Source organism: Pomacea canaliculata, linkage group LG4 (genome assembly GCF_003073045.1).
Source record: "Pomacea canaliculata isolate SZHN2017 linkage group LG4, ASM307304v1, whole genome shotgun sequence".
NCBI lineage: Eukaryota > Metazoa > Mollusca > Gastropoda > Architaenioglossa > Ampullariidae > Pomacea > Pomacea canaliculata.
Genome location: NC_037593.1, coordinates 115,525 through 139,495, shown reverse-complemented (window position 1 = coordinate 139,495; position 23,971 = coordinate 115,525). Strand labels below are relative to the sequence as shown.

The 23,971-nt window shown below is 44.0% G+C and overlaps 1 protein-coding gene across 4 annotated transcripts in view; it reads right to left on the bottom strand.

The window, feature by feature from the left end:
* LOC112561449 (lactase-phlorizin hydrolase-like) overlaps nucleotides 1-23,971 on the bottom strand; it is a 48,207-nt gene that overhangs the window by 10,834 nt on the left and 13,402 nt on the right. For all 4 annotated transcript variants that reach the window (XM_025233958.1, XM_025233956.1, XM_025233957.1 and 1 more), the window contains 19 exons: nucleotides 21,103-21,233; nucleotides 20,661-20,918; nucleotides 18,934-19,117; nucleotides 17,319-17,564; nucleotides 15,389-15,518; nucleotides 13,348-13,532; nucleotides 12,746-12,936; nucleotides 12,110-12,257; nucleotides 11,414-11,541; nucleotides 10,596-10,853; nucleotides 9,191-9,374; nucleotides 8,255-8,497; nucleotides 7,602-7,734; nucleotides 6,421-6,605; nucleotides 5,927-6,256; nucleotides 4,887-5,017; nucleotides 1,875-2,132; nucleotides 676-859; nucleotides 84-326 (listed from right to left, as the gene is read on the bottom strand). In XM_025233958.1, coding sequence (XP_025089743.1) covers nucleotides 84-326; nucleotides 676-859; nucleotides 1,875-2,132; nucleotides 4,887-5,017; nucleotides 5,927-6,256; nucleotides 6,421-6,605; nucleotides 7,602-7,734; nucleotides 8,255-8,497; nucleotides 9,191-9,374; nucleotides 10,596-10,853; nucleotides 11,414-11,541; nucleotides 12,110-12,257; nucleotides 12,746-12,936; nucleotides 13,348-13,532; nucleotides 15,389-15,518; nucleotides 17,319-17,564; nucleotides 18,934-19,117; nucleotides 20,661-20,918; nucleotides 21,103-21,233 — 3,750 coding nt within the window. The remainder of the gene's footprint in view (nucleotides 1-83; nucleotides 327-675; nucleotides 860-1,874; nucleotides 2,133-4,886; nucleotides 5,018-5,926; nucleotides 6,257-6,420; nucleotides 6,606-7,601; nucleotides 7,735-8,254; nucleotides 8,498-9,190; nucleotides 9,375-10,595; nucleotides 10,854-11,413; nucleotides 11,542-12,109; nucleotides 12,258-12,745; nucleotides 12,937-13,347; nucleotides 13,533-15,388; nucleotides 15,519-17,318; nucleotides 17,565-18,933; nucleotides 19,118-20,660; nucleotides 20,919-21,102; nucleotides 21,234-23,971) is intronic.

Sequence of the window (23,971 nt, the reverse complement as noted above, 5' to 3'; positions counted from 1 at the left end):
GTACATGTGCACAAATCTGATATTGATTAGATGAAACTACCTATCTGTTCACCCAAGGAGGTAAACAATAAAATAACACATACGTGCATTGCGAGCTTTCTCTTGTGGAGTGAAAGCTGGCAGACGGGAGGTTGACCTGCCCTCAGCTATGCTGGCATTATCAACAAGCTCTCTCATGATTGGTGGGTAGTCACCATCCAGGTAGATCGGGTTGGCAAACCACCCCATGAATGTCAGCAGGCCTCGGTCAGAAGCATCGATGTCAGTCTGTAGGATGGGGTCAAGAGGCTCTGCCCAGTCACAGTTTAGCGTGATGCCAATTTTCCCTGAAAAGATCATGTTAAGTTTCATGAACCTCAAGTGCTATACTCTAACCCGGGGTCAGAACAAGCACATCACAGCAATCTTTGTCAGCAGCATAAACAGGGTGGAGTATGTACCTGAGCATCAGCTGGGCACAAAGACAGATTTTGAGCCTAATCAAAGATTAGACATAGTACACAGATTCCTTGTCTGTTCAACCCAGAAATAACCAGGAATAAACCTAGGAATCCTAGTAGCACAGAATGCCAAAGCCCCAATGGTCCCCTGGTAAAGCATATAGGTCCCAAAGACTTTCAATGGGACCCATGTGCACACAAAGCGATGTTACAATGAGATTTAGAGAGTAAGTACCATTCTGCGTGGCCCGGTAGGTATCATTGTAGAGATGATATGTTTCAGCATGGGCCTTGATGACATTGTGGGCAGCTGTGTATGGGTCTGTTCCTACATTTGTGGTGCCAGGTGCCATTTCTCCAGTCCCATATCCAGAAACAGTGAACACCCAAGGCTCATTAAATGTAATCCAAAATTTCACCTGTATGATGGAAGAGGAAAAAAAGAGATGGGACTAAGGCCACACAATGAGAAATCACACAGAAAATGAGTAATGGTGTGGAGAATGAGAAATGATGAATAAAATCATCAAATTCTTACAAACAAAAAAGAAGGCCCATGATACATGAAGTGACAAAGAGATACCAGGAATGGAAAAAAAACAAACATCAAACAGGCATCAGAAATTTAAACTTTGCACAAGAACATAACACAAATGGAAATTGCCACATAACTGTAGATTTATTCACTTTCATTCAGCGACTGCTCCCCCCCCTTTTTTCCCCATGGTCTCGTCACCACCTTTACCAGCCCCCCTTCCCCCCGTGTCACCCTCACCCCGCCCTGTCTGGTCATGGTCTCCCCAAGAGGCTCAGGCAACTTCTAACTTCTGTGTAACAATAGGTCCAGTAACCAGCAGCCATGGGTGGGCAGTTCAAGACTGGCTATTACGTACCCACCCATCATGAGAAAGGGACTGTACTGGGAGCTGTCCGACCCCTACCCTCTACAAAAAGAAATAACTTGACACACTACAAGAGTGCTACACTTGCCTGCCTTTTATTGACCTATATTGCCTGCTGTGTAAGTACTCCATTGCATGCTTCTTAAAACACTACTGCATGCTTGATATGACTATATAGTGCACGCTTTATATGACACTATAGTGTATGCTTGATATGACACTATAGTGCATGGTTTATATGACACTATAGTGCACGCTTTATATGACTAGTGCATGCTTGATATGACTATATAGTGCATGCTTCTTAAAACTATATAGTGCATGCTTCATATGACACTATAGTGCATGCTTCATATGACACTATAGTGCATGCTTATATAACACTATAGTGCATGCTTCATACAGCCATAGTGCATGCTTATATAACACTATAGTGCATGCTTCATACAGCCGTAGTGCATGCTTCATATGACACTATAGTGCACACAACTGCTCACTATAGTTCACATTTTGTATTAAGCTGCTGGCTTACCTTATCACCATACTCTCTGAAACAGAGGTCGGCATAATCCCTGAAGCGGGAGACGATGGAATCGACCAGCCACCCACCATTTTTCTGTAGAGCATCAGGAAGGTCCCAGTGGTACAAGGTCACCATAGGCTGAACACCTTCATTGAGCAGAGCGTCGATGAGGCGGTGGTAGTAGTCGATGCCGGCCTGGTTCCTAGATGCCAAGGTTCCATCAGGCAGCAAGCGAGACCAGGAGATGGAGAAACGGTAATGTGTGACCTGTCAGGTTGGCAACATTCTAATGGCAATCAGTCAAAATACTTGCAATTTGCACTTTTGTCAAAACTGAAATGGAAACAGCTTTAAGAGGGACTACACTACACTGACACAGATTGTTAGGACACCTTGCAACCAGAAAAACCCTAAGCCTAACTCTGCAGAACTTAACCACTTACCGTAAATCTTGCTTTTTATTGTTTGTAAAAGGAGTCAAGACAAACTGAACCCTCATACAGTTATACTGAGCTCTTCTATCCAAGAAAACAAATTTTTGTGGAAAGCAACTTTTATCTAGGACAAAAGATGGATCATAACCCTTTAGCTCTTATCCACCTACTATAACCTCCACAGGGAACTATATCTGAAGAGATATCTATATATATCCCTATATCTGAAGAGGTAGGGAACAGCTCTCTTTTGTGCCTGTGTTGAAACATTGAAGGAGTACAGACTAGACGGTGACGAGGACTTTCTAAGGTATGTGACAAACTTTGATAAAGTGTTTTTACAGGAAACATTCATGGGGTCAGCCAACCAGCTGCCAATACAACTACCTCCCTTTTATGCTTATGTGTCACTCGCCGTGAAGCTATCTCATCATGGACAGAGATCAGGCGGACTGATAGCACTCATAAGGAATGAGTGTAAAGACATTGTCAAAATAATTGATGGCATTCCTGCAGAGGCACTTAAGGCAGACTCAACAGCCGCAGCGGAGAGGCTACACCCCCTGCTGCAGAAAATTTGGGAACAGGAGCAAGTTCCAGCAGACTGGAAGCTTGGCTACCTAGTAAACCTACCCAAAAAAGGCGACCTGACACAGTGCAGCAATTGGCGAGGGATTACAGTATTGTCCGTTCCTAGCAAGGTGCTGACCAGAATCATCCTGAAGAGACTAAAGAATGCCCTAGACAAGAGACTGAGGCATGAACAGGTAGGCTTTCGGCAGGGAAAATCATGCACAGACCATATCGCTACACTGCGAATCATTTTTGAACAGTCCATCGAATGGCAGTCGCCGCTCTACATAACACTTGTAGATATTGAGAAGGCTTTTGACTCCGTAGACAGGGAAACCATCTGGAAGTTGACGCAGTACTACGGATTTCCACCAAAGCTCATTACCATCATCCATCAGCTGTATGAGGACTCCACATGCCAGGTTATCCACAACGGAAAGATTCGAATAGTAAGCTATATTCTATACCACGACCGATGATATTTTGAAAATATCAACAAACTATTCGAAGGCACAGCAGCGAAACCAAACGTCTCGTCTTGAAGCGAAGAAAAATAAAGCTTATCGGTCACGTGAATCTTCGATTGGCATTTTGCTTGAAATAAAAGTAAAGGACGAAACATTATAACATTGCAAAAGCAGAATTATGCAACTCCCAATATGCTTTGAGCTTGTTTTGATAAATAAACCCAAGAAAATGTTTATTAATCCATCGGAAGTTTGAACTGAGACGTTTAGTCCTGCTGGGAAGTTTGAGTCCGTTACAAGGGAAAGGTGCACGCAGGCTATTGCAAACTTTGTTGGGCAGAGGCCCTGAAGTGTGGAGATGTATGAAACGTGGTTTTATGTGGATGATGTCAGAGTTGGCGACACGTTGGCAGGGGGTGAGGACTGCTCAGTTTTGCTGTAACGACCATGGCCTCGAGGATGCTTGTTCTTTTAAGATTTTCTTTTGTATGTGGCTGAAGTCTATGGTGATGTTTGTAGGAGTAGGAGCTTGTGTGTGTAAGTGGTTATATAGATGCTAGTAGTGATACTGTATGCATATTTGTGTAGAGCTCCTTGTGGATGTCTATATAGAAATCAGTTGCTTTTTAAATATTGTATTCCGTTTAAGAATATGTAACTAAAGTGACAGATGCTTGCACCCTTGCTGGAGCTAAGCTGCAGCAATAAAGTAATTAATCAATCACATCTTACTCTAAAATATAAACCCTAAGGTAGTGGTTCTTAACCTTTTTTGAGGTACCGACCCACAAGTTTATATGCACATTCACCGAACCCTTCTTTAGTGTCATCACTAATTGCGGGTGTGTCTTGACCTCCGTGGCGGAGGCTCCCCCGAACCCCTGAGACCGACTCACGGAACCCCTAGGGTTCGATCGAACCCCAGTTAAGAAGCACTGCCCTAAGGAAAGGAGCAGAAGAAGGATCATGCACAAGATGCAAACTGTGGAAAACAAAAATCATGAGACGATAAAGCACGTACACACGCAGGTAGAGATACCTCACATTGCCAAAAAAGTGAAATAACAGCACGGCAGGCAAAGTCGAGAAAGAAATCGTGAAAGCCCCATGTACACTGTGGTAGAGCTATTAGTCTAAGCTCACAAGCCAACACAAACAGATCAGGCATCCTCAAACACAGCTGACAGCATTCTTCTTCAGCCATGTGTCACGTGACAGCTTGTGTCACATTCTAATGACTGCTTCTCTGAGCATATCTTTGAGATCATACTGTAGTCTTTGGATGTCCGAGTTCAGAATAAAATATAGGCAATAGTGAACTAAACCCTCCAGCACTTGTCTACTTACTATAACCTCCTCCACAGCAAACTATGAACCGTCAGCCATTCTCCACATATTGTAACCTCTTAGTTGTTTCCGATAGGAGATTGCATTTTATGGTTAACTGACCCCATAGAGGTGAATTGTGACATACGAACTGACCCGATATGAGTGAACTGTAATATTCTTTCTCTCCATCACCGAACAGGATTCACAACAACACTGACCCCCAGGTCCTTGATCATGCGCACATCCTCCAGGTAACGATGGTAACTGTCGCAAGCCACATCGCCCGTGTCACCGTTGTCCACTTTACCTGGTGTGTGGCTGAAGGTGTCCCAGTTGCTAGGGCCTTTGCCTGCAACAGCAGCATGGATACAGAGGCGCGCGCGCACACACACGTAGGTATATATGAAAATAATCAACAAAATAGCATACAAAACAAAAAAAAAAAAAAAAACCAGGAAGGAAAGACAAATCAAAGTGTATCGTCGTCAGTCAGGTGTCAGCCTAGTCAGCACCTGGTGTTTTGGACTACTGAAGTGTATCATTGTCAGCCAGGTGTGTCAGCCCAGTCAGTACCTGCTGTCTGAAGTCTGGAAGTCTCAGTAGACTCATCGCTGCTCGCACTGCAGCCCCGGTGTCCCCGTCTCTTATCATGCGTACTTCATTGGCCTAACACTGTTCGCTTTATAACGCTCTGTGGTACTGCTTAGGACACTGTCGTTCGGCGCCTGGCAGTCACTGTTGACATTAGCTGTCGTCACTGGACTGCAGCGGCCTCAACATGCTAGTAGTATCTGCTTGGAGATTATTCAGGGAGTATGGTGTGTGTTAAGTGTGGTCATCAGTCTCCTGCCTTCCCCGCAATTAAGTGAGAATTTAGGTCATTATTCTGTATGCACTGAGATACCGATCTCAAGTCACGGTTCTCATGTGAGAAACTGGATGTGGGTTACAAAACTGAAGACATTGGGAACTAGTGCAATAACTTCTGTTTACAGAGATTGGATGACGGGAAGGTTGAGAGTCGCTTATGACAATGATGTGCTAGTTGTGGTTTGTATTCATTTTCACGTATTGTTTACTGCCCTCCCCTAAAGTTAACACAAGCTCCCGAATAATCCAGACTTGTAAGCCCACGTAGCAATCTCTGTAGTCTGTTGTAAGAAAGAACACGTGTTGCACGCGGTGTGTTGTCTGTGACTTGTGTGTTGCTCCCAATTGTAAACTCCCCCAACATTGGCTGATAAAATAAAAAGTTTACCGTCTGCATTCCAGCCTCCCTCCACTTGGTATGCTGCTGTTGCTGCAGCCCACGCAAAGTCTTCTGGGAAGGTTCCGTAGTAAAAGTCCTCAGTAAGTTCGGGCGCCGAGCCCCAGCCTCCCGGCTGAGTGTAGCCATGTTTGAAGCCGTTATCAGAGATCAAGCCTCTGTACCAGATTGCAGAAGCCTTGGGAGTGCGGGGGCGTGCAGGATCGCTGAAGTTGACATAGTGCAGACCGTACCTCTCCAGGTACTGGAAGTTCCACTCAAAGCTGTCCATCAGCGACCAGGCTGTGTATCCCTTCACATTGCACTTGTCCAGCGTGATAGCTACCAGCGAAAGTGAACAGTCCTGCATTCTTCAACATCTTTCAACACCTTTCAACAGGTTCAAATCAGACGAAGCTATCATATTACTCATATAAGCTATTTGAAATGATTAAATCAAAAATTAAAAGTAATCGCAGTTTCAGGCTGAAGGATAAAAAACCCACCTTTGAGGAGTTCACTGATGTAAAGACGATGATAGTGTATTCGGTGATAGTCGTGCAATGTGCTATTCGTGTCAGAAACACCATTCTCCGTGACATACACCGGGATGTTGTTGTAGCGGTACTTGAACCAGTTCAGCACCTTGCGCATCGCAAACGGCGTGACAAAGAGGGCGCTGGAGCCGGTGCTTGAGAGAAAACAGTCGGCACTTGTTAAATAAACAACATTGTGTAGAAAACACAGTCGGCACTTGTTAAATAACATTGTGTAGAAAACACAATCGGCACTTGTTAAACAACATTGTGTAGAAAACAGTCGGCACTTGTTAGACAACATTGTGTAGAAAACACAGTCGGCACTTGTTAAACAGCATTGTGTAGAAAACACAGTCGGCACTTGTTAAACAACATTGAGTAGAAAACACAGTCGGCACTTGTTAAACAACATTGAGTAGAAAACACAGTCGGCACTTGTTAAACAACATTGTGTAGAAAACACAGTCGGCACTTGTTAAATAAACAACATTATGTAGAAAACACAGTCGGCACTTGTTAAACAACATTGTGTAGAAAACACAGTCGGCACTTGTTAAACAACATTGTGTAGAAAACACAGTCGGCACTTGTTAAATAACATTGTGTAGAAAACACAGTCGGCACTTGTTAAACAACATTGAGTAGAAAACACAGTCGGCACTTGTTAAACAACATTGAGTAGAAAACACAGTCGGCACTTGTTAAACAACATTGTGTAGAAACACAGTCGGCACTTGTTAAACAACATTGTGTAGAAAACACAGTCGGCACTTGTTAAACAACATTGTGTAGAAAACACAGTCGGCACTTGTTAAACAACATTCAATACAAAACACAGTCGGCACTTCTCAAACAACATTCAATACAAAACACAGTCGGCACTTCTCAAACAACATTCAGTACAAAACACAGTCGGCACTTGTTAAACAACATTCAATACAAAACACAGTCGGCACTTGTTAAACAACATTCAATACAAAACACAGTCGGCACTTCTCAAACAACATTCAATACAAAACACAGTCGGCACTTCTCAAACAATCCTAAATAGTGAAGATGTAAAAGCAATTCTTCACTCACAAAGTTCTGTGTGTTCAGTTTAGTCAGATGGCATGAATTAGTGTTCAGTAATCACATAAGACACTCACGGAAGCCAGCTGGGGTTTAAGCTGCCTCTGGTGGCCATGTCGTTGTAGTAGCTGGGCGGCAGGAAGGTCGGCAGGTAGTTCGATGTGACATAGTAGGCGGTGTCAAAGTTGCAAGCCAGAAAGTCGGCGCTACCTGAAAAGCAAACACAGTTCAGTTACTGGAAAAGAGTTCAAAAGCCAGGAAGTTGGAAGAAACAGTTGCTGAAACTTTGGGAAGTCGATGCTACCTTAGAGATACGTAGAATCGCGCCACCGAGAAACTTTTTTTTAAGGAGTGAAATCATTCCTGGGTGGGACGAAAATTTAACTTATTATTGGGTATGATTGAACTTGCAACTTATGATTTGCCCGAGATGACAGACTTATAGCTTGCCGACAGGCTAGTTACACAACAGACTCCTCCTATAGGCTGATAGTCTATTAAACATCCAGATGAAGAAGGTCGTCATAAGACACTGTGGTGGGGTGAGTGGGTGGAGGCAACACCCAGAAACGACGGGTGATATGCCGGTGAAATGCCGGGGATAATTAGTGATAAGGTGAAAGGAATTAACAGCTGGGAGATGAGACTAAACTAAACAGTATTCTGCCATCAATGTAATGAGTTCCTTGTCATCGTCTGTGACACCTAAGTCCATGGTATGCATTCTCACCTTTAACGAGTTGCTTTTCAGCATCGGTGAACTCTGGCAGTCGGCTTTCACTGAGACCTTCCTCCATACTCCGGTTTGCTACCCGCCACTTCAGTATATCGGGGTAGTCACCATCAACAAAGATGGGGTGAGCGTACCAGTCAGTGGAGAATGCCATAGCCCGCTGAGCCGCCTTCACATCCAGATCAGAGAGTGGGTCCAGCGGCTCGCTCCATGCCTGGTTCGTGCTGATGCCCACCTGACCTGTGCATGAACAGTACTCAGCATTGACCGTAAAGCAACAGCCAACCGCCTGACAATCAGCATTACATTATACATAATAAGCCCGTCATATTAAATTACACAGCATAACCAGTCCACATGACATTGCAAAATAAGCCCACACTACACAGCATAAGCCAGTCACACACTACACAGCATAAGCCAGTCACACATTGCATTACATAGCATAAGTCAAACCACATTACATTACACAGTCACACATTACATTGTACAAATAAGCCTACACATTATACAGCATAAGCCAGTCACACATTACACAGCATAAGCCAGTCACACATTACATTGGTCAAATAAGCCAGTCACACATTACACAGCGTAAGCCAGTCACACATTACATTGGTCAAATAAGCCAGTCACACATTACACAGCGTAAGCCAGTCACACATTACATTGGTCAAATAAACCAGTCACACATTACATTGGTCAAATAAGCCAGTCACACATTACACACCGTAAGCCAGTCACAGATTATATTAGCTTAGCCCCTCACAGCACACAGAACATAAAGAGTGTTGCTGATGTTTATGTGGGTACATCTCGCAAGATAAATAACCCTGAAATCTGTCAACAGAAGGTTACTGAGGGTAAGAGGTGTTTTGAGGGTAAGAGGGAAGCCAGTCCTGACATGCTCTGTGACCTAAAGCTGACCCTGACCTTGCTGAGCCGCGAAAAACTCTCGCTTGTACGTGCGGTAGGCGAGAGCGTGCGAGATGACGATGTTCTTAACGACGATGTACTGGTTCACAGACAGGTTGCTTCTCCCTGGTGCGAAGACGCCCTGTGCATAGCCAAGGAGAGCGATCACGGGTGGCCCATAGAATGTCACCCACATTTTGACCTGCGGAAACATGGAGTCAAATGTTCATCAGGAACAGGGAATGAAATGGTCATTAGGAACACGGAATGAAATGGTCATGAGGAACACGGAATGAAATGGTCATTAGGAACACACCAAGCTCACTTCAGATGGAATGATCAGCTGCCTGACATTGAGTCAGTTTTTATTACTGCACTAAGGTCAGTAATTCAAAATGTCAAGGGAAAGAATCTAGCCCTGCTCGTTTCTCGGGTTAGGGTTAGTTTTGTAAAGGTGGTGGCCATCTCCTATCCTTTGATGACTTTCATTTCAAAGTTCTTTAACTGCCAGGTTCCCATTGGACAAACGTGTCGTTTGACATTGTTTTGCTGCCTCCATGGGCGTCGAACCGGCTCGTGGCACCTTGACCTGGAGTCTTGGTGCTCTGACTACTCCGGTGCCTACACCTTGACCTCCGGTGTCGGTTCTCTAAGTACGTGGGAGTCCATTTTCTAACCCTGACAATAAACATTAGTCGAGATCTGTGTAAGTTCAAACCATTCTCGAGAGAATAAACATCACCATGCTCAAAAAGTATTGAAACCCACAGACTTGGACTCTTTCTACGGATGGGGGTGTTGGCAGGCTTCTATCTTGAAAATGGAGGAAACAGGAGTTCAGGCAAAAGCATTCTCTGGTATCGAGTTCAATCCATTGACTTGAAAACGTTTTTCGCTCTGGAAGATCTCTCAGAAAAAGAATATTCCCACCCGGATATAGTTGACTCGTAATTTCTTTGTTTGAAGTGTAAAGTAAGTCAGATTGAATGCATGCTTAATGTGTTTCAAGTTGAGAGCATCAAGTCGGAAATATTCAAATTTCAGGTTTCATTTCGCTTGCATGCTGTATTGTTGCATTTCGAGCTGATAATAGATGTGATAATAGACATTACAGCATCTGACAGATGTACATGTATGCCATTACGATCTCTCTGTAGGACACGTCCTGTTACTGTCCTGTTACTGTCCTGTCCCTCATTTCTGTTGGATGTTTTTCTTACATGTCTTCAGATGTACAAACTGTATTTTACTTGCTATCTCTGATGTGTATCCTACTGTAGTGCAGCCCCTCGAACTTGTGTTTATATTATCTCCAGTCAAACTCAGACTCAGTATTTGATACAATAGTAGGTAAGTTACAAATATAGTATTCTCTTCAGTTTTTTTTTCTGGCTTGCGCTCAAATTCTTTGTTTGCAGCTTACCCTATCGCCGTATGTCTGGAAGCAAAATCGAGCATAATCTTCAAAGAGGCCGGAGATGGAGCTGTTGAGCCAACCACCATGATCCTCCAGGACCTGGGGCAGGTCATAGTGATACAGGGTGACCATAGGCTGGATGTTGTTGGCAAGCAGCTCATTAATGAGGTTGTTGTAGTACTGCACCCCGGGTGCATTCACGCTGGCTCTGGTGCCATCAGGCATGATGCGTGGCCACGAAATAGAGAAACGGTAATGTGTCACCTGCAGTCGATAAACAACAACACAACACCGTTACAAGGTAAATAGTAACTTGTCCCCTTGTGCACATAAGCGATAATGTGTAATGTCAGTAACTACACAGTGAGGTAACACCTGTGACCATTTTCAGCAGCTACACAGTGATGTAACACCTTCAGAAAATAAACAGACACGTGTCTACTTTAGCAGCTAAACAGTAATGTGTTTCTTTCAGTAGCTACACAGCAATGTATCACCTTGGGCAGATAAGCAGAGCTGTACTTCCAGTAGGTAAATATGAATGCCACATTCAGAGATAAACAATAGCACATTAGCCGCAGTGAGTATGTAGTAATGTTCGCCACCTACGAGTAAGCAGTGCGCTACGTGTAGTGCAATAGTACAGCTGTTTACCTGCAGCAGGTAAGTAGCAATGTCTTATTTGAAGCAGATAAACAGTAATGTCACCTAAAGCAGGTAAGTGGTAGCAAGGCAAATGCACTTTTGCATTTTGGTATGTGAAGCAGGTAGGCTAGGAATAAGGGTTATAAATAAGGACATCTTTATTTCCTTCACACTCTGACCTTCATATTGCGAAGCAGTTGAACATCTTCTCTGTACAGGTGATAACTGTCACAGGCCACGTCCCCCGTCTCGCCACCCACCGTGTGACCTTCGTGTGTCCACCGGTCCCAGATACTCTCCCCTTTCCCTGTAACACCAGTATGCACTGCATGAGGCTTCTACCGCTCCACAGATGTAGGGCCACCTCACCCTGTCAGTGTACCGCTCCACAGATGTAGGGCCACCTCACCCTGTCAGTGTACAGCTCCACAGATGTAGGGCCACCTCACCCTGTCAGTGTACAGCTCCACAGATGTAGGGCCACCTCACCCTGTCAGTGTACAGCTCCACAGATGTAGGGCCACCTCACCCTGTCAGTGTACAGCTCCACAGATGTAGGGCCACCTCACCCTGTCAGTGTACAGCTCCACAGATGTAGGGTCACCTCACCCTGTCAGTGTACAGCTCCCCTGGACCACCTCATCCTGTCAGTCACCTCCACAACCAGTCAATGTCCAGTGGTATACGACTGGTGTCGGCCGCTCAGAAGACTTACTCCGAGCACACTAACACGCGGGTTAGGTGAGGTGAAAGGCGATGAAAGACAAATTACGTGAAATTAAAAAAAATCGTTAAAACAGATATAGTAAAACGATAATATTATTTAGAAAAAAACCAGGGAAAAATAAATTAAAACAAGTTCAGTGGCGCCTCACCATCGGCATCCCAGCCGCCCTCTATCTGGTAAGCCGAGGAAGCGGCGGCCCACACAAAGTCGTCTGGGAACTGCTCGTACAGAATGTCCAGGTCATCCTCCAGGGCCAGTTCCCCCGTGGCTCTCCCACCTGGTGCCGGGAAGCCAGGCTGCAAATATCCCAGTTTTACAACAAATTAAAGCAGGATTTTTCTGCAGTAAGACCATAAGCTCTGTGACTGAATTTCCAGGGCACAGGGCACGTTTGGTATTCAGAAGTTATTTTTACCATCCTGCAAAATATTGAGTAGCCCCAAGACTGGGGTGCTGGCGACTGTTTACAGGTGTCTTGTTGACAGCATCCTCACATTGAACATCGCCGCCTGTATGGTATGTATGTCTCCTATTATGTTGTATAAATATGTACTCATATTATGCTTGTATATGTGCATGGGTATGTCAGCAAACGAAAAATTTGTGTCTTGTATTATCTCGGACAGACAATAAAATTCGATTTGATTTGAATCAGTCAAAGGCTGTAAAAATGTAGGTAAAAACTTGAAAATACCAATGGCTGGAAAACAAAAATAACTGAGGAAGAAAATGGAAGTTTAGAGAGACTATAAGCGATCAGGATACACAGAAGGACTGCTGCTACCAAAAAGCCGTTGTCCTTGATGAGGTCGGCATAGTAGTAGGCTGAGGCCTTGAGTTCACGGGGTCGACTGGGATCCGAAAAGTTGACGTAGGCCAGACCGAACTTCTCGCTGTAGCCCCGCGACCACTCAAAGTTGTCCATCAAAGACCAGTAAGTGTAGCCCCTTACATTGCACCCATCGAGGCGTATGGCTGTGAAAATAACACACATGAACAAGAAAACAAAATGAATATACTACAGATAAACAAGGTCCAAAATAACGGCGTGGCCAGCTGCACAGAGTGTGCTAGGTGAGCCATGTGTCATCGTACATTTACAAAGAAAATAAAACCAAACCACGTTTAAAAACACCAAAGCACACAACACTTCAGAAAGTATCCAGATGTTCTGATCCATCGCTCACCAATGATCTTCATGTTGAATCTTTTGATCACAGAAATATTTCCAACGGCTGACACATTTAAGGCAGGCGATGAATTACAAGCGCTTGAAAACAGAAAGGCACTAAAAAGCGAAGGAAGAAAGTAAAATGAGGGGAGCAGATTGGGCTAGCAGAAAGGGGGTGAAAAAGAGGGTTAGAGGGGGCTAGTAAAATCACGAACCTTTCAAGAGCTCGTTGACGTGTTGTTTGATGTAAGTGATGCGGTACTCGTCCCTCAGGGAGCCGGTGTGGTCGGACACTCCGTTCTCTGTGATGTACACCGTCACATTGTCATACTCCTCCCGCAGCCAGTTCAAGGTGGCTCGCAGACCTTTAGGGTACGGCCTCAGCCAGGAGGAACCAGTGCTGAAAAGCACAATAGGCTTAGGGCTATGAATGCACACGGGATTCACTTGAGGTAACTGCATATTGTACTGACTTCACTTTTGGACAAGTTGTAATTACCAAGAAGACTAATCAAGTCAATGAGACAAGCACGATCCGACGATCTCAAAGTTTCACAGAAATCAAGCTTTGTGGAGAAAAATTACTTCTTTTCGCCTCGGAAACAAGTTCTTGCACTTGCTAGTTATCGTCCTCTTTATTCAGGTGCCTGTCAGGCTCTGACAACAGCAAGCCTAAGCTGACAGACAGTACAGGACAGGAGGTGCTGCAGGCAGACCTGTGTATCTCTTTCACAGATCACATCACACAGTACTAAACATTCCCGCACTGATGTAACGTGCGCACGTTCCACGAACCAGTTGATGTTCCGTCTCACCTTGATTTCTCTGACAAAAGGAGGGCCTTGAACAAAGAAAAGAAAAGCAGCCACCAAATAAAAAGAGATGAATTGTGCCATCAAGAAATGGATGAAGGCATCTAGGGAGGACTGGATCGAGAACCAATGCCGCGAGATAGAGGATGTCAAGTGACAGCAAAAAACTGCCAAGTTCTGAAGACCCTCACGAAGACGGATCAGCACATGACCTCAGTCACCCAAGCAAAGTCATGCTGAAGGTCCTACAGAACCACATCATATAGGAAATACTACCAGAAGAACAGGATGACTTCAACAGTCACATCCTTATAAAGTGGAACCTCTACCATAACTTCATTGACTTCAAAAAGGCATTTGACAGTCTGGCACGAGGGGCTTTGGCATGTGATGAGAAACTTCAACATCGTATGTCAAGGATGTCCCCTATCACCTGTGCTGTTTAATATCCTCTTGGAGAACATCGTGCTCAAAGCTCTCCACGACCATCATACTTCCATTTCAATTGGATGAAGACCGATGTGCAACCTACGCTTTGCAGACGACAAACCTGTTAGCAGGCAGTGACAAAGAGCCGTAAGACCTCACAACAGACAACAGTTCAAATGTATATGCAATGGAGACCAGCACTGACAAGAGTAAAGTTGTGGTCAATGGCAGTGACAAAGCAGTCTCTACGAGCGGGGTACAGGTCCAAGAGGTCAGCAGCTTCAAATACTTGGAGCCACCCTCTCCAAAGCGGCAGCTGCACAACAGAAATCCACATCAGGATCGCAACACCAACAATGGTGATGGCTAACCTGGACAGGATATGGCATAACCAAAACATATGGATGTGACACGTGGACTCTGCTCGCCGAGACGGAAAGGAGCATCCTGGCATTCGAGAACAAGTGCCTGAGGAGGCTGCTCCGCATCTCATACACAGAACACAGAACCAACGACTTTGTACGAAACAAGATGGCCGCACTCGTAGGACACCAGGAACTTCTACTTTCAACAGTCAAGTGACGTAAGCTGGTCTTGTGGTCACGTGACCCGGCACGACACCTTGTGGAAGACTGTCCTCAAGGCACCCTGGAGGGTAGTGGACGCCGCGGTGGTGAGATGAAGAACTGACTGACGAAGGTGTAAGACTGGACAGGTCGTCCTGTACAGGACTGCTGACTACCGCCCTCAATAGACAAGATGGCGGCCTGTCAGCTGCTAGTCTACTCATGTGATCCCCCAACTACAGGTGGCGGTCAAAGAACGACAGGTTGGCTGATTAAAAGAAATCAGGTAATTAACTTAGATCCAAAAAAAAAAAAATATAGGACTATGTGGTTCAGAAACGAGGATGAAAATTAGAAATCTGCATTCTTTCATTATGATGAACCACTTGAAAGACTTTAGTTTCAGGACAGGTCGATGTGTGTCAGGACAAGTCAGTGGGGAGACCTACGTCGGCCATGACGGATCGGCCCAGGTCCGGATGTCAGGATCTTTCTCGTAGCTAGGAGGGTCGGCAGGTTGTATCTCGGTGGTGGTGTAGTGGCTGGTGTAGTAGTTGAGGCCTAGGAAATCCGCAGCACCTGCATACAGACCAACAATGTTTTCATGGGCTTCGCTCATTGCAGGGAGCATGCAGGTGTCATGTTTCTGATATGAAGTCCATTACAAACAAACAACAACAACAACAACAACAACAACAACAACAACAACAACAACAACAACAACAACAACAACAACAACAACAACAAGCCGAGTGGAGGCCTGTCACAGAGCAGGAGCCATGCCTTACAGGCTCACACATTGTAGAAATGTCTGCCACATAGCAGTGGACACGATGATCACGTTCATGAACGAATAGACTGGGTAGATGGGTAGACATCACAGCGTCAGGGAGAATGCGAAGAAGGCAAGCAAGACTTTTGTCCCGATACATACATGTAGAACACATCTAGACATATATCAATATTAACGCTACCTACATATACACAAACAGCACACTATACTACACAATAGACTTACAAACATGGCGATCCCTCTAATACAATGTAGTGCATGATGCTGACAGCACGCCAGGTAAATAAACATTATTTATAACTACATTACAGCTAGCTACAGACACGCCAGGTAAATAAACACTGTAACTACACTACAACTACCTACAGACACGCCAGGTAAATAAACACTGTAACTACACTACAACTAGCTACAGACACGCCAGGTAAATAAACATTATAACTACACTACAACTAGCTACAGACACGCCAGGTAAATAAACATTATTTATAACTACATTACAACTACCTACAGACACGCCAGGTAATAAACATTATTTATAACTACATTACAGCTAGCTACAGACACGCCAGGTAAATAAACACTGTAACTACACTACAACTACCTACAGACACGCCAGGTAATATAAACACTGTAACTACACTACAAACTAGCTACAGACACGCCAGGTAAATAACATTATAACTACACTACAACTAGCTACAGACACGCCAGGTAAATAAACATTATTTATAACTACATTACAACTACCTACAGACACGCCAGGTAAATAAACATTATTTATAACTACATTACAGCTAGCTACAGACACGCCAGGTAAATAAACATTAATATAACTACATACAACTACCTACAGACACGCCAGGTAAATAAAACACTGTAACTACACTACAACTACTACAGACACGCCAGAGTAAATAAACATTATAACTACACTACAACTAGCTACAGACACGCCAGGTAAATAAACATATTTTATAACTACATTACAACTACCTACAGACACGCCAGGTAAATAAACATTATTTATAACTACATTACAGCTAGCTACAGACACGCCAGGTAAATAAACACTGTAACTACACTACAACTACCTACAGACACGCCAGGTAAATAAACACTGTAACTACACTACAACTAGCTACAGACACGCCAGGTAAATAAACATTATAACTACACTACAACTAGCTACAGACACGCCAGGTAAATAAACATTATTTATAACTACATTACAACTACCTACAGACACGCCAGGTAAATAAACATTATTTATAACTACATTACAGCTAGCTACAGACACGCCAGGTAAATAAACACTGTAACTACACTACAACTACCTACAGACACGCCAGGTAAATAAACACTGTAACTACACTACAACTAGCTACAGACACGCCAGGTAAATAAACATTATAACTACACTACAACTAGCTACAGACACGCCAGGTAAATAAACATTAATTATAACTACATTACAACTACCTACAGACACGCCAGGTAAATAAACACTGTAACTACATTACAACTACCTACGTTGTGATGACATTCACACCCGCGTGTGCACGGTCTCCAGTCACGTGACCCACCTTGGTTCTCGCGGATCTCGGCTGCTGTGAACTGAGGCAGACGTGAGTCCGGGAGGCTCAGGGCCCGACTTTTCTCCGCCACTATCGTCTTCATGACATCAGGGTAGTCCCCCGTGCCGAAGATGGGGTTAGCGAACCAACCGAAGTTGAACTGCAGGTCACGGTCCTGTGCCATGACGTCATCGGGGTAGGAGGGATCAGCAGGTACGGACCACGCCGGCATGTTGAGAGTGATGCCCACCTGGCCTGTGTTTTGCCAGGTGAACCAGAACGTTGTGTTAACCAATCTCTTCACAAAAAATATTTTTGTAACAGATTATCGTAAGACCGTTGATCCGGAGGGAAGAGTGATGGCTACACAGCCCGCGCGTGGTGAGCAAACGAGCTAACTGTTTACTGTTTACTGTTTACTTACAATGCATGACCACAAGTCAGCCAGTATGCCTACTCACTGCATACTTTCCGTCAGTTTAGTTTTGGGCAAACAAACAATTTTAAGATGATAAACCGAAATCATTCAATAATAAGCTGCAATACAGTTTAGTGTAGAGCCGCTCTCTGTTGTTGTGTGCCTGTGTGTCTGTGTGGCTGTGTGTGTGTCTGTGTGTCTGTGTCTGTGTGTGTCTGTGTGGCTGTGTGTGTCTGTGTGTCTGTGTGGCTGTGTGTCTCTGTGTGTCTGTGTGGCTGTGTGTGTGTCTGTCTGTCTGTGTCTGTGTGTGTCTGTGTGGCTGTGTGTGTCTGTGTGTCTGTGTGGCTGTGTGTCTCTGTGTGTCTGTGTGGCTGTGTGCCTGTCTGTGTGTCTGTGTGTGTGCCTGTGTGCCTGTCTGTGTGTCTGTCTGTGTCTGTGTGTGCCTGTGTGTCTGTGTGGCGCTGTGTGTGTGTGTCTGTGTGTCTGTGTGTGACTATGTGTCTGTCTGAGTGCCTGTCTGTGTGTCTGCGTGGCTGTGTGCCTGTCTGTGTCTGTGTGTGCCTGTGTGTCTGTGTGTCTGAGTGTCATGTGCCTGTGTGCCTGTCTATGTGTCTGTCTGTGTGTGCCTGTGTGTCTGTGTGCCTGTGTGCCTATGTGTCTGTGTGTGTGCCTGTGTGTCTGTGTGCCTATGTGCCTATGTGTCTGTGTGCCTGTGTGTCTGTGTGCCTGTCCTATGTGGTCTGTGTGTGCCTGTGTGCCTGTGTGCCTATGTGTCTATGTGTCTGTGTGTGTGCCTGTGTGTCTGTGTGCCTGTGTGCCTATGTGTCTGTGTGTGTGCCTGTGTGTCTGTGTGCCTGTCTGTGTCTGTCTGTGTGAGTCTCTGTGTGCCTGTGTGTATGTGTGCCTGTGTGCCTGTCTAGTGTCTGTGTGTGTTCCTGTGTGGTCTGTGTGCCTGTCTATGTGTCTGTGTGTGTCTGTGTGTGTGTGTGCCTGTGTGCCTGTGTGCCTGTCTATGTGTCTGTGTGTGTTCCTGTGTGTCTGTGTGCCTGTCTATGTGTCTGTGTGTGTCTGTGTGTCTGTGTGCCTGTGTGCCTGTGTGCCTGTCTATGTGTCTGTGTGTGTTCCTGTGTGTCTGTGTGCCTGTCTATGTGTCTGTCTGTGTGTCTGTGTGCCGCCATCTGCACCTAGTTCTAGTGACATTCTGACCTCCTTGTGTAGCCTTGTAAGCAGACGTGTATTTTTTGTATGCCTTGGAGTGCGCCCTGATGATGTTATGAGCCGCAATATACGGGTAGGTTCCGGGTTCAACACGTCCGGGTGCCTTCTCGCCATTGCCATAGCCCTGCCACGTCACCACCCACGGTTCGTTGAAGGTGATCCACAGTTTTACCTGTGATGTCATCCAAGGATTGGAAGAATAACTGCATTAAAAGTAGGCGCCAGGCAGTTTTCTCAATCAAAAGAAACAGAAGCTTATTAGAAAGACTTATGTCAATCGTTTGACAAGAGTATGTCGAGCTCTTTGAATATTTTTGCGAAATGCATTAAAAATAACTAATGATCTCGCTTCCATTAAAACAATATTCACTAAATTATAAGGACATTGATGCTGCAAGTCGTGAAATAATTTCAGAAATAAGTATCTGAAACAGAGGGACAGTATACAGACACTTACACTGCCTGTCCTACACACACATCGTCATCTAGGCTACAAGCTGTCTATGATGGCTATGTAGCCACCCAACTCTCCGGACTGACAAGGACCCCATGTCACACTGACAAGGACCCCATGTAGCCAGCCAACTCTCCAGACTGACAAGGACCCCATGTAGCCACCCTACTCTCCAGACTGACAAGGACCCCATGTAGCCAGCCAACTCTCCAGACTGACAAGGACCCCATGTCACACTGACAAGGACCCCATGTAGCCACCCTACTCTCCAGACTGACAAGGACCCCATGTAGCCAGCCAACTCTCCGGACTGACAAGGACCCTATGTCACACTGAAAAGGACCCCATGTAACCAGCCAGCTCTCTGGACTGACAAGGACCCCATGTAGCCAGCCAACTCTCCGGACTGACAAGGACCCTATGTCACACTGAAAAGGACCCCATGTAACCAGCCAGCTCTCTGGACTGACAAGGACCCCATGTAGCCAGCCAACTCTCCAGACTGACAAGGACCCCATGTAGCCAGCCAACTCTCCAGACTGACAAGGACCCCATGTCACACTGACAAGGACCCCATGTAGCCACCCTACTCTCCAGACTGACAAAGACCCTATGTAGCCACCCAACTCTCAGCACTGGTTGATGACAGTAGTTGCTGATCACTTACTGGTTAATGGAGTAGCTATTAATCATTTACTGCTTACTGACAGTAGATAGTAGTAATCCACTGGTAATGACATTCGATAATAATCATCTACTGATTAGGTAGAGTAGGTACTAATCTTCTTGTTCTACCTTAACTGTTACCAGAGGTACGAGTCGTGGGGGACACACGATGGCACAGACTGAGTGAACTCACACCAGGGGGCCGGCCATGCGCACAGTGGACAGCCAGTCCACTCCTTGACATTAGTCACTCATTATCTACTTGTTAATGACTGTCGATACTAATCCTTTCCTAGTTAACGACTGTGAAAACTACTCATCTACTGGTTAGTGACTGTAGATACTAATCCTTGACTGGTTAACTAACTGGTTTACTGTGAATACTAATCATCTTCTATTTAATGACAGCAATACTAATTCTTTACTGGCTTGTGGGGGAGTCTAAATGTGGTTTTCGTGTCAGAAGGGATATAGTTATTCTACAGGTGAAACAGTGTAATCTTATTCTGTTACAGGTGAAACAGTATAATCTTACCCTGTCCCAAGTGAAACAATATAATCTTACCCTGTTACAGGGGAAACAGTATAATCTTACCCTGTCACCAAATTTCCCAAAACAGAAGTCGGCATAATCCACAAAGTTACTGATGGTTTCGTCGTTCAGCCAGCCGCCTCTCTGTTCGAGGATGTCAGGCAGGTCCCAGTGGTACAGGGTGACCATGGGCTGGATGTTGGCTGCCAGCAAGGTGTCAATCAGCTTGTTGTAGTAGTCAACACCTGCCTGGTTGACTTGCTGTATCGTGCCTTTGGGCAGGAGCCGAGGCCAGGAGATGGAGAAGCGGTAGTGATTAACCTGGAGGTAACATTAGAATTTCATTTTTGATCTTTGTTTAATGTGCTACTATTTAAACTGTCTCTAAAATGTTTATGTATAAGTTTCTACACAACAGCAGTTAAGTACAACTGTTAATACAAATGAAAAATAGCTGGTGGTAGGGTAAATAGCAGCTGAAGTTAATCAGTGGACAAGCACTAACCCCAACAGATTTGAGCAGCTCCACATCTTGCTCATAGAGGTTGTAGCTGTTGCAGGCAACATCACCAGTGTCGCCATTGTCCACACGGCCTGCAGTGTGGCTGTACACATCCCAAATACTTGCTCCCTTCCCTGTCAGCAATAAGTTGTACAATGTTAATAAGGCCACCTGTACACTGCTAATATCTTCATGTCAGTAGCAAGCTGTACACTGCTAATATCTTCATGTCAGTAACAATCTGTACACTGCTAATATCTTCATGTCAGTAACAATCTGTACACTGCTAATATCTTCATGTCAGTAGCAAGCTGTACACTGCTAATATCTTCATGTCAGTAACAAGCTGTACACTGCTAATATCTTCATGTCAGTAGCAAGCTGTACACTGCTAATATCTTTATGTCAATAAGCTGTACACTGCTAATATCTTCATGTCAGTAACAATCTGTACACTGCTAATATCTTCATGTCAGTAACAAGCTGTACACTGCTAATATCTTTATGTCAATAAGCTGTATTCTGTTAGTATCTTCATGTCAGTAACAAGCTGTACACTGCTAATATCTTCATGTCAGTAACAAGCTGTACACTGCTAATATCTTCATGTCAGTAACAAGCTGTACACTGCTAATATCTTCATGTCAGTAACAAGCTGTACACTGCTAATATCTTCATGTCAGTAGCAAGCTGTACACTGCTAATATCTTCATGTCAGTAACAAGCTGTACACTGCTAATATCTTTATGTCAATAAGCTGTATTCTGTTAGTATCTTTATGTCAGTAGCAAGCTGTACACTGCTAATATCTTCATGTCAGTAACAAGCTGTACACTGCTAATATCTTCATGTCAGTAACAAGCTGTACACTGCTAATATCTTCATGTCCAGTAGCAAGCTGTACACTGGCTAATATCTTCATGTCAGTAACAAGCTACACGCTAAATATCTTCATGTCAGTAACAAGCTGTACACTGCTAATATCTTCATGTCAGTAACAGCTGTGACACTGCTAATATCTTCATGTCAAGTAACAAGCTGTACACTGCTAATATTCATGTCAGTAGCAGCTGTACACTGCTAATATCTTCATGTCAGTACAAGCTGTACACTGCTAATATCATGTCAGTAACAAGCTGTACACTGCTAATATCTTCATGTCAGTAACAAGCTGTACACTGCTAATATCTTATGTCAATAAGCTGATTCTGTTAGTATCTTCATGTCAGTAACAAGCTGTACACTGCTAATATCTTCATGTCAGTAGCAAGCTGTACACTGCTAATATCTCATGTCAGTAACAAGCTGTACACTGCTAATATCTCATGTCAGTACAAGCTGTACACTGCTAATATCTTCATGTCAGTAGCAAGCTGTACACTGCTAATATCTTTATGTCAGTAACAAGCTGTACACTGCTAATATCTTCATGTCAGTAGCAAGCTGTACACTGCTAATATCTTCATGTCAGTAGCAAGCTCAAGCTGTACACTGCTAATATCTTCATGTCAGTAACAATCTGTACACTGCTAATATCTTCATGTCAGTAACAAGCTGTACACTGCTAATATCTTCATGTCAATAGCAAGTTGTACACTGCTAATATCTTCATGTCAATAGCAAGTTGTACACTGCTAATATCTTCATGTCAGTAACAAGCTGTACACTGCTAATATCTTCATGTCAACAACAAGCTGTATGCTGTTAATATCTTCATGTCAACAAGTTGTACACTGCTAATATCTTCATGTCAGTAGCAAGCTGTACAAATATCTTCATGTCAGTAGCAAGCTGTACACTGCTAATATCTTCATGTCAGTAACAAGCTGTACACTGCTAATATCTTCATGTCAGTAACAAGCTGTACACTGCTAATATCTTCATGTCAGTAACAAGCTGTACACTGCTAATATCTTCATGTCAGTAACAAGCTGTACACTGCTAATATCTTCATGTCAGTAACAAGCTGTACACTGCTAATATCTTCATGTCAGTAACAAGCTGTATACTGTTAATATCTTTATGTCAGTAACAAGCTGTACACTGCTAATATCTTCATGTCAGTAACAAGCTGTACACTGCTAATATCTTCATGTCAGTAACAAGCTGTACACTGCTAATATCTTCATGTCAGTAACAAGCTGTACACTGCTAATATCTTCATGTCAGTAGCAAGCTGTACACTGCTAATATCTTCATGTCAGTAACAAGCTGTACACTGCTAATATCTTCATGTCAGTAACAAGCTGTACACTGCTAATATCTTCATGTCAGTAACAAGCTGTACACTGCTAATATCTTTATGTCAATAAGCTGTATTCTGTTAGTATCTTCATGTCAGTAACAAGCTGTACACTGCTAATATCTTCATGTCAGTAGCAAGCTGTACACTGCTAATATCTTCATGTCAGTAACAAGCTGTACACTGCTAATATCTTCATGTCAGTAACAAGCTGTACACTGCTAATATCTTCATGTCAGTAGCAAGCTGTACACTGCTAATATCTTTATGTCAGTAACAAGCTGTACACTGCTAATATCTTCATGTCAGTAGCAAGCTGTACACTGCTAATATCTTCATGTCAGTAGCAAGCTCAAGCTGTACACTGCTAATATCTTCATGTCAGTAACAATCTGTACACTGCTAATATCTTCATGTCAGTAACAAGCTGTACACTGCTAATATCTTCATGTCAATAGCAAGTTGTACACTGCTAATATCTTCATGTCAATAGCAAGTTGTACACTGCTAATATCTTCATGTCAGTAACAAGCTGTACACTGCTAATATCTTCATGTCAACAACAAGCTGTACACTGCTAATATCTTCATGTCAGTAACAAGCTGTACACTGCTAATATCTTCATGTCAA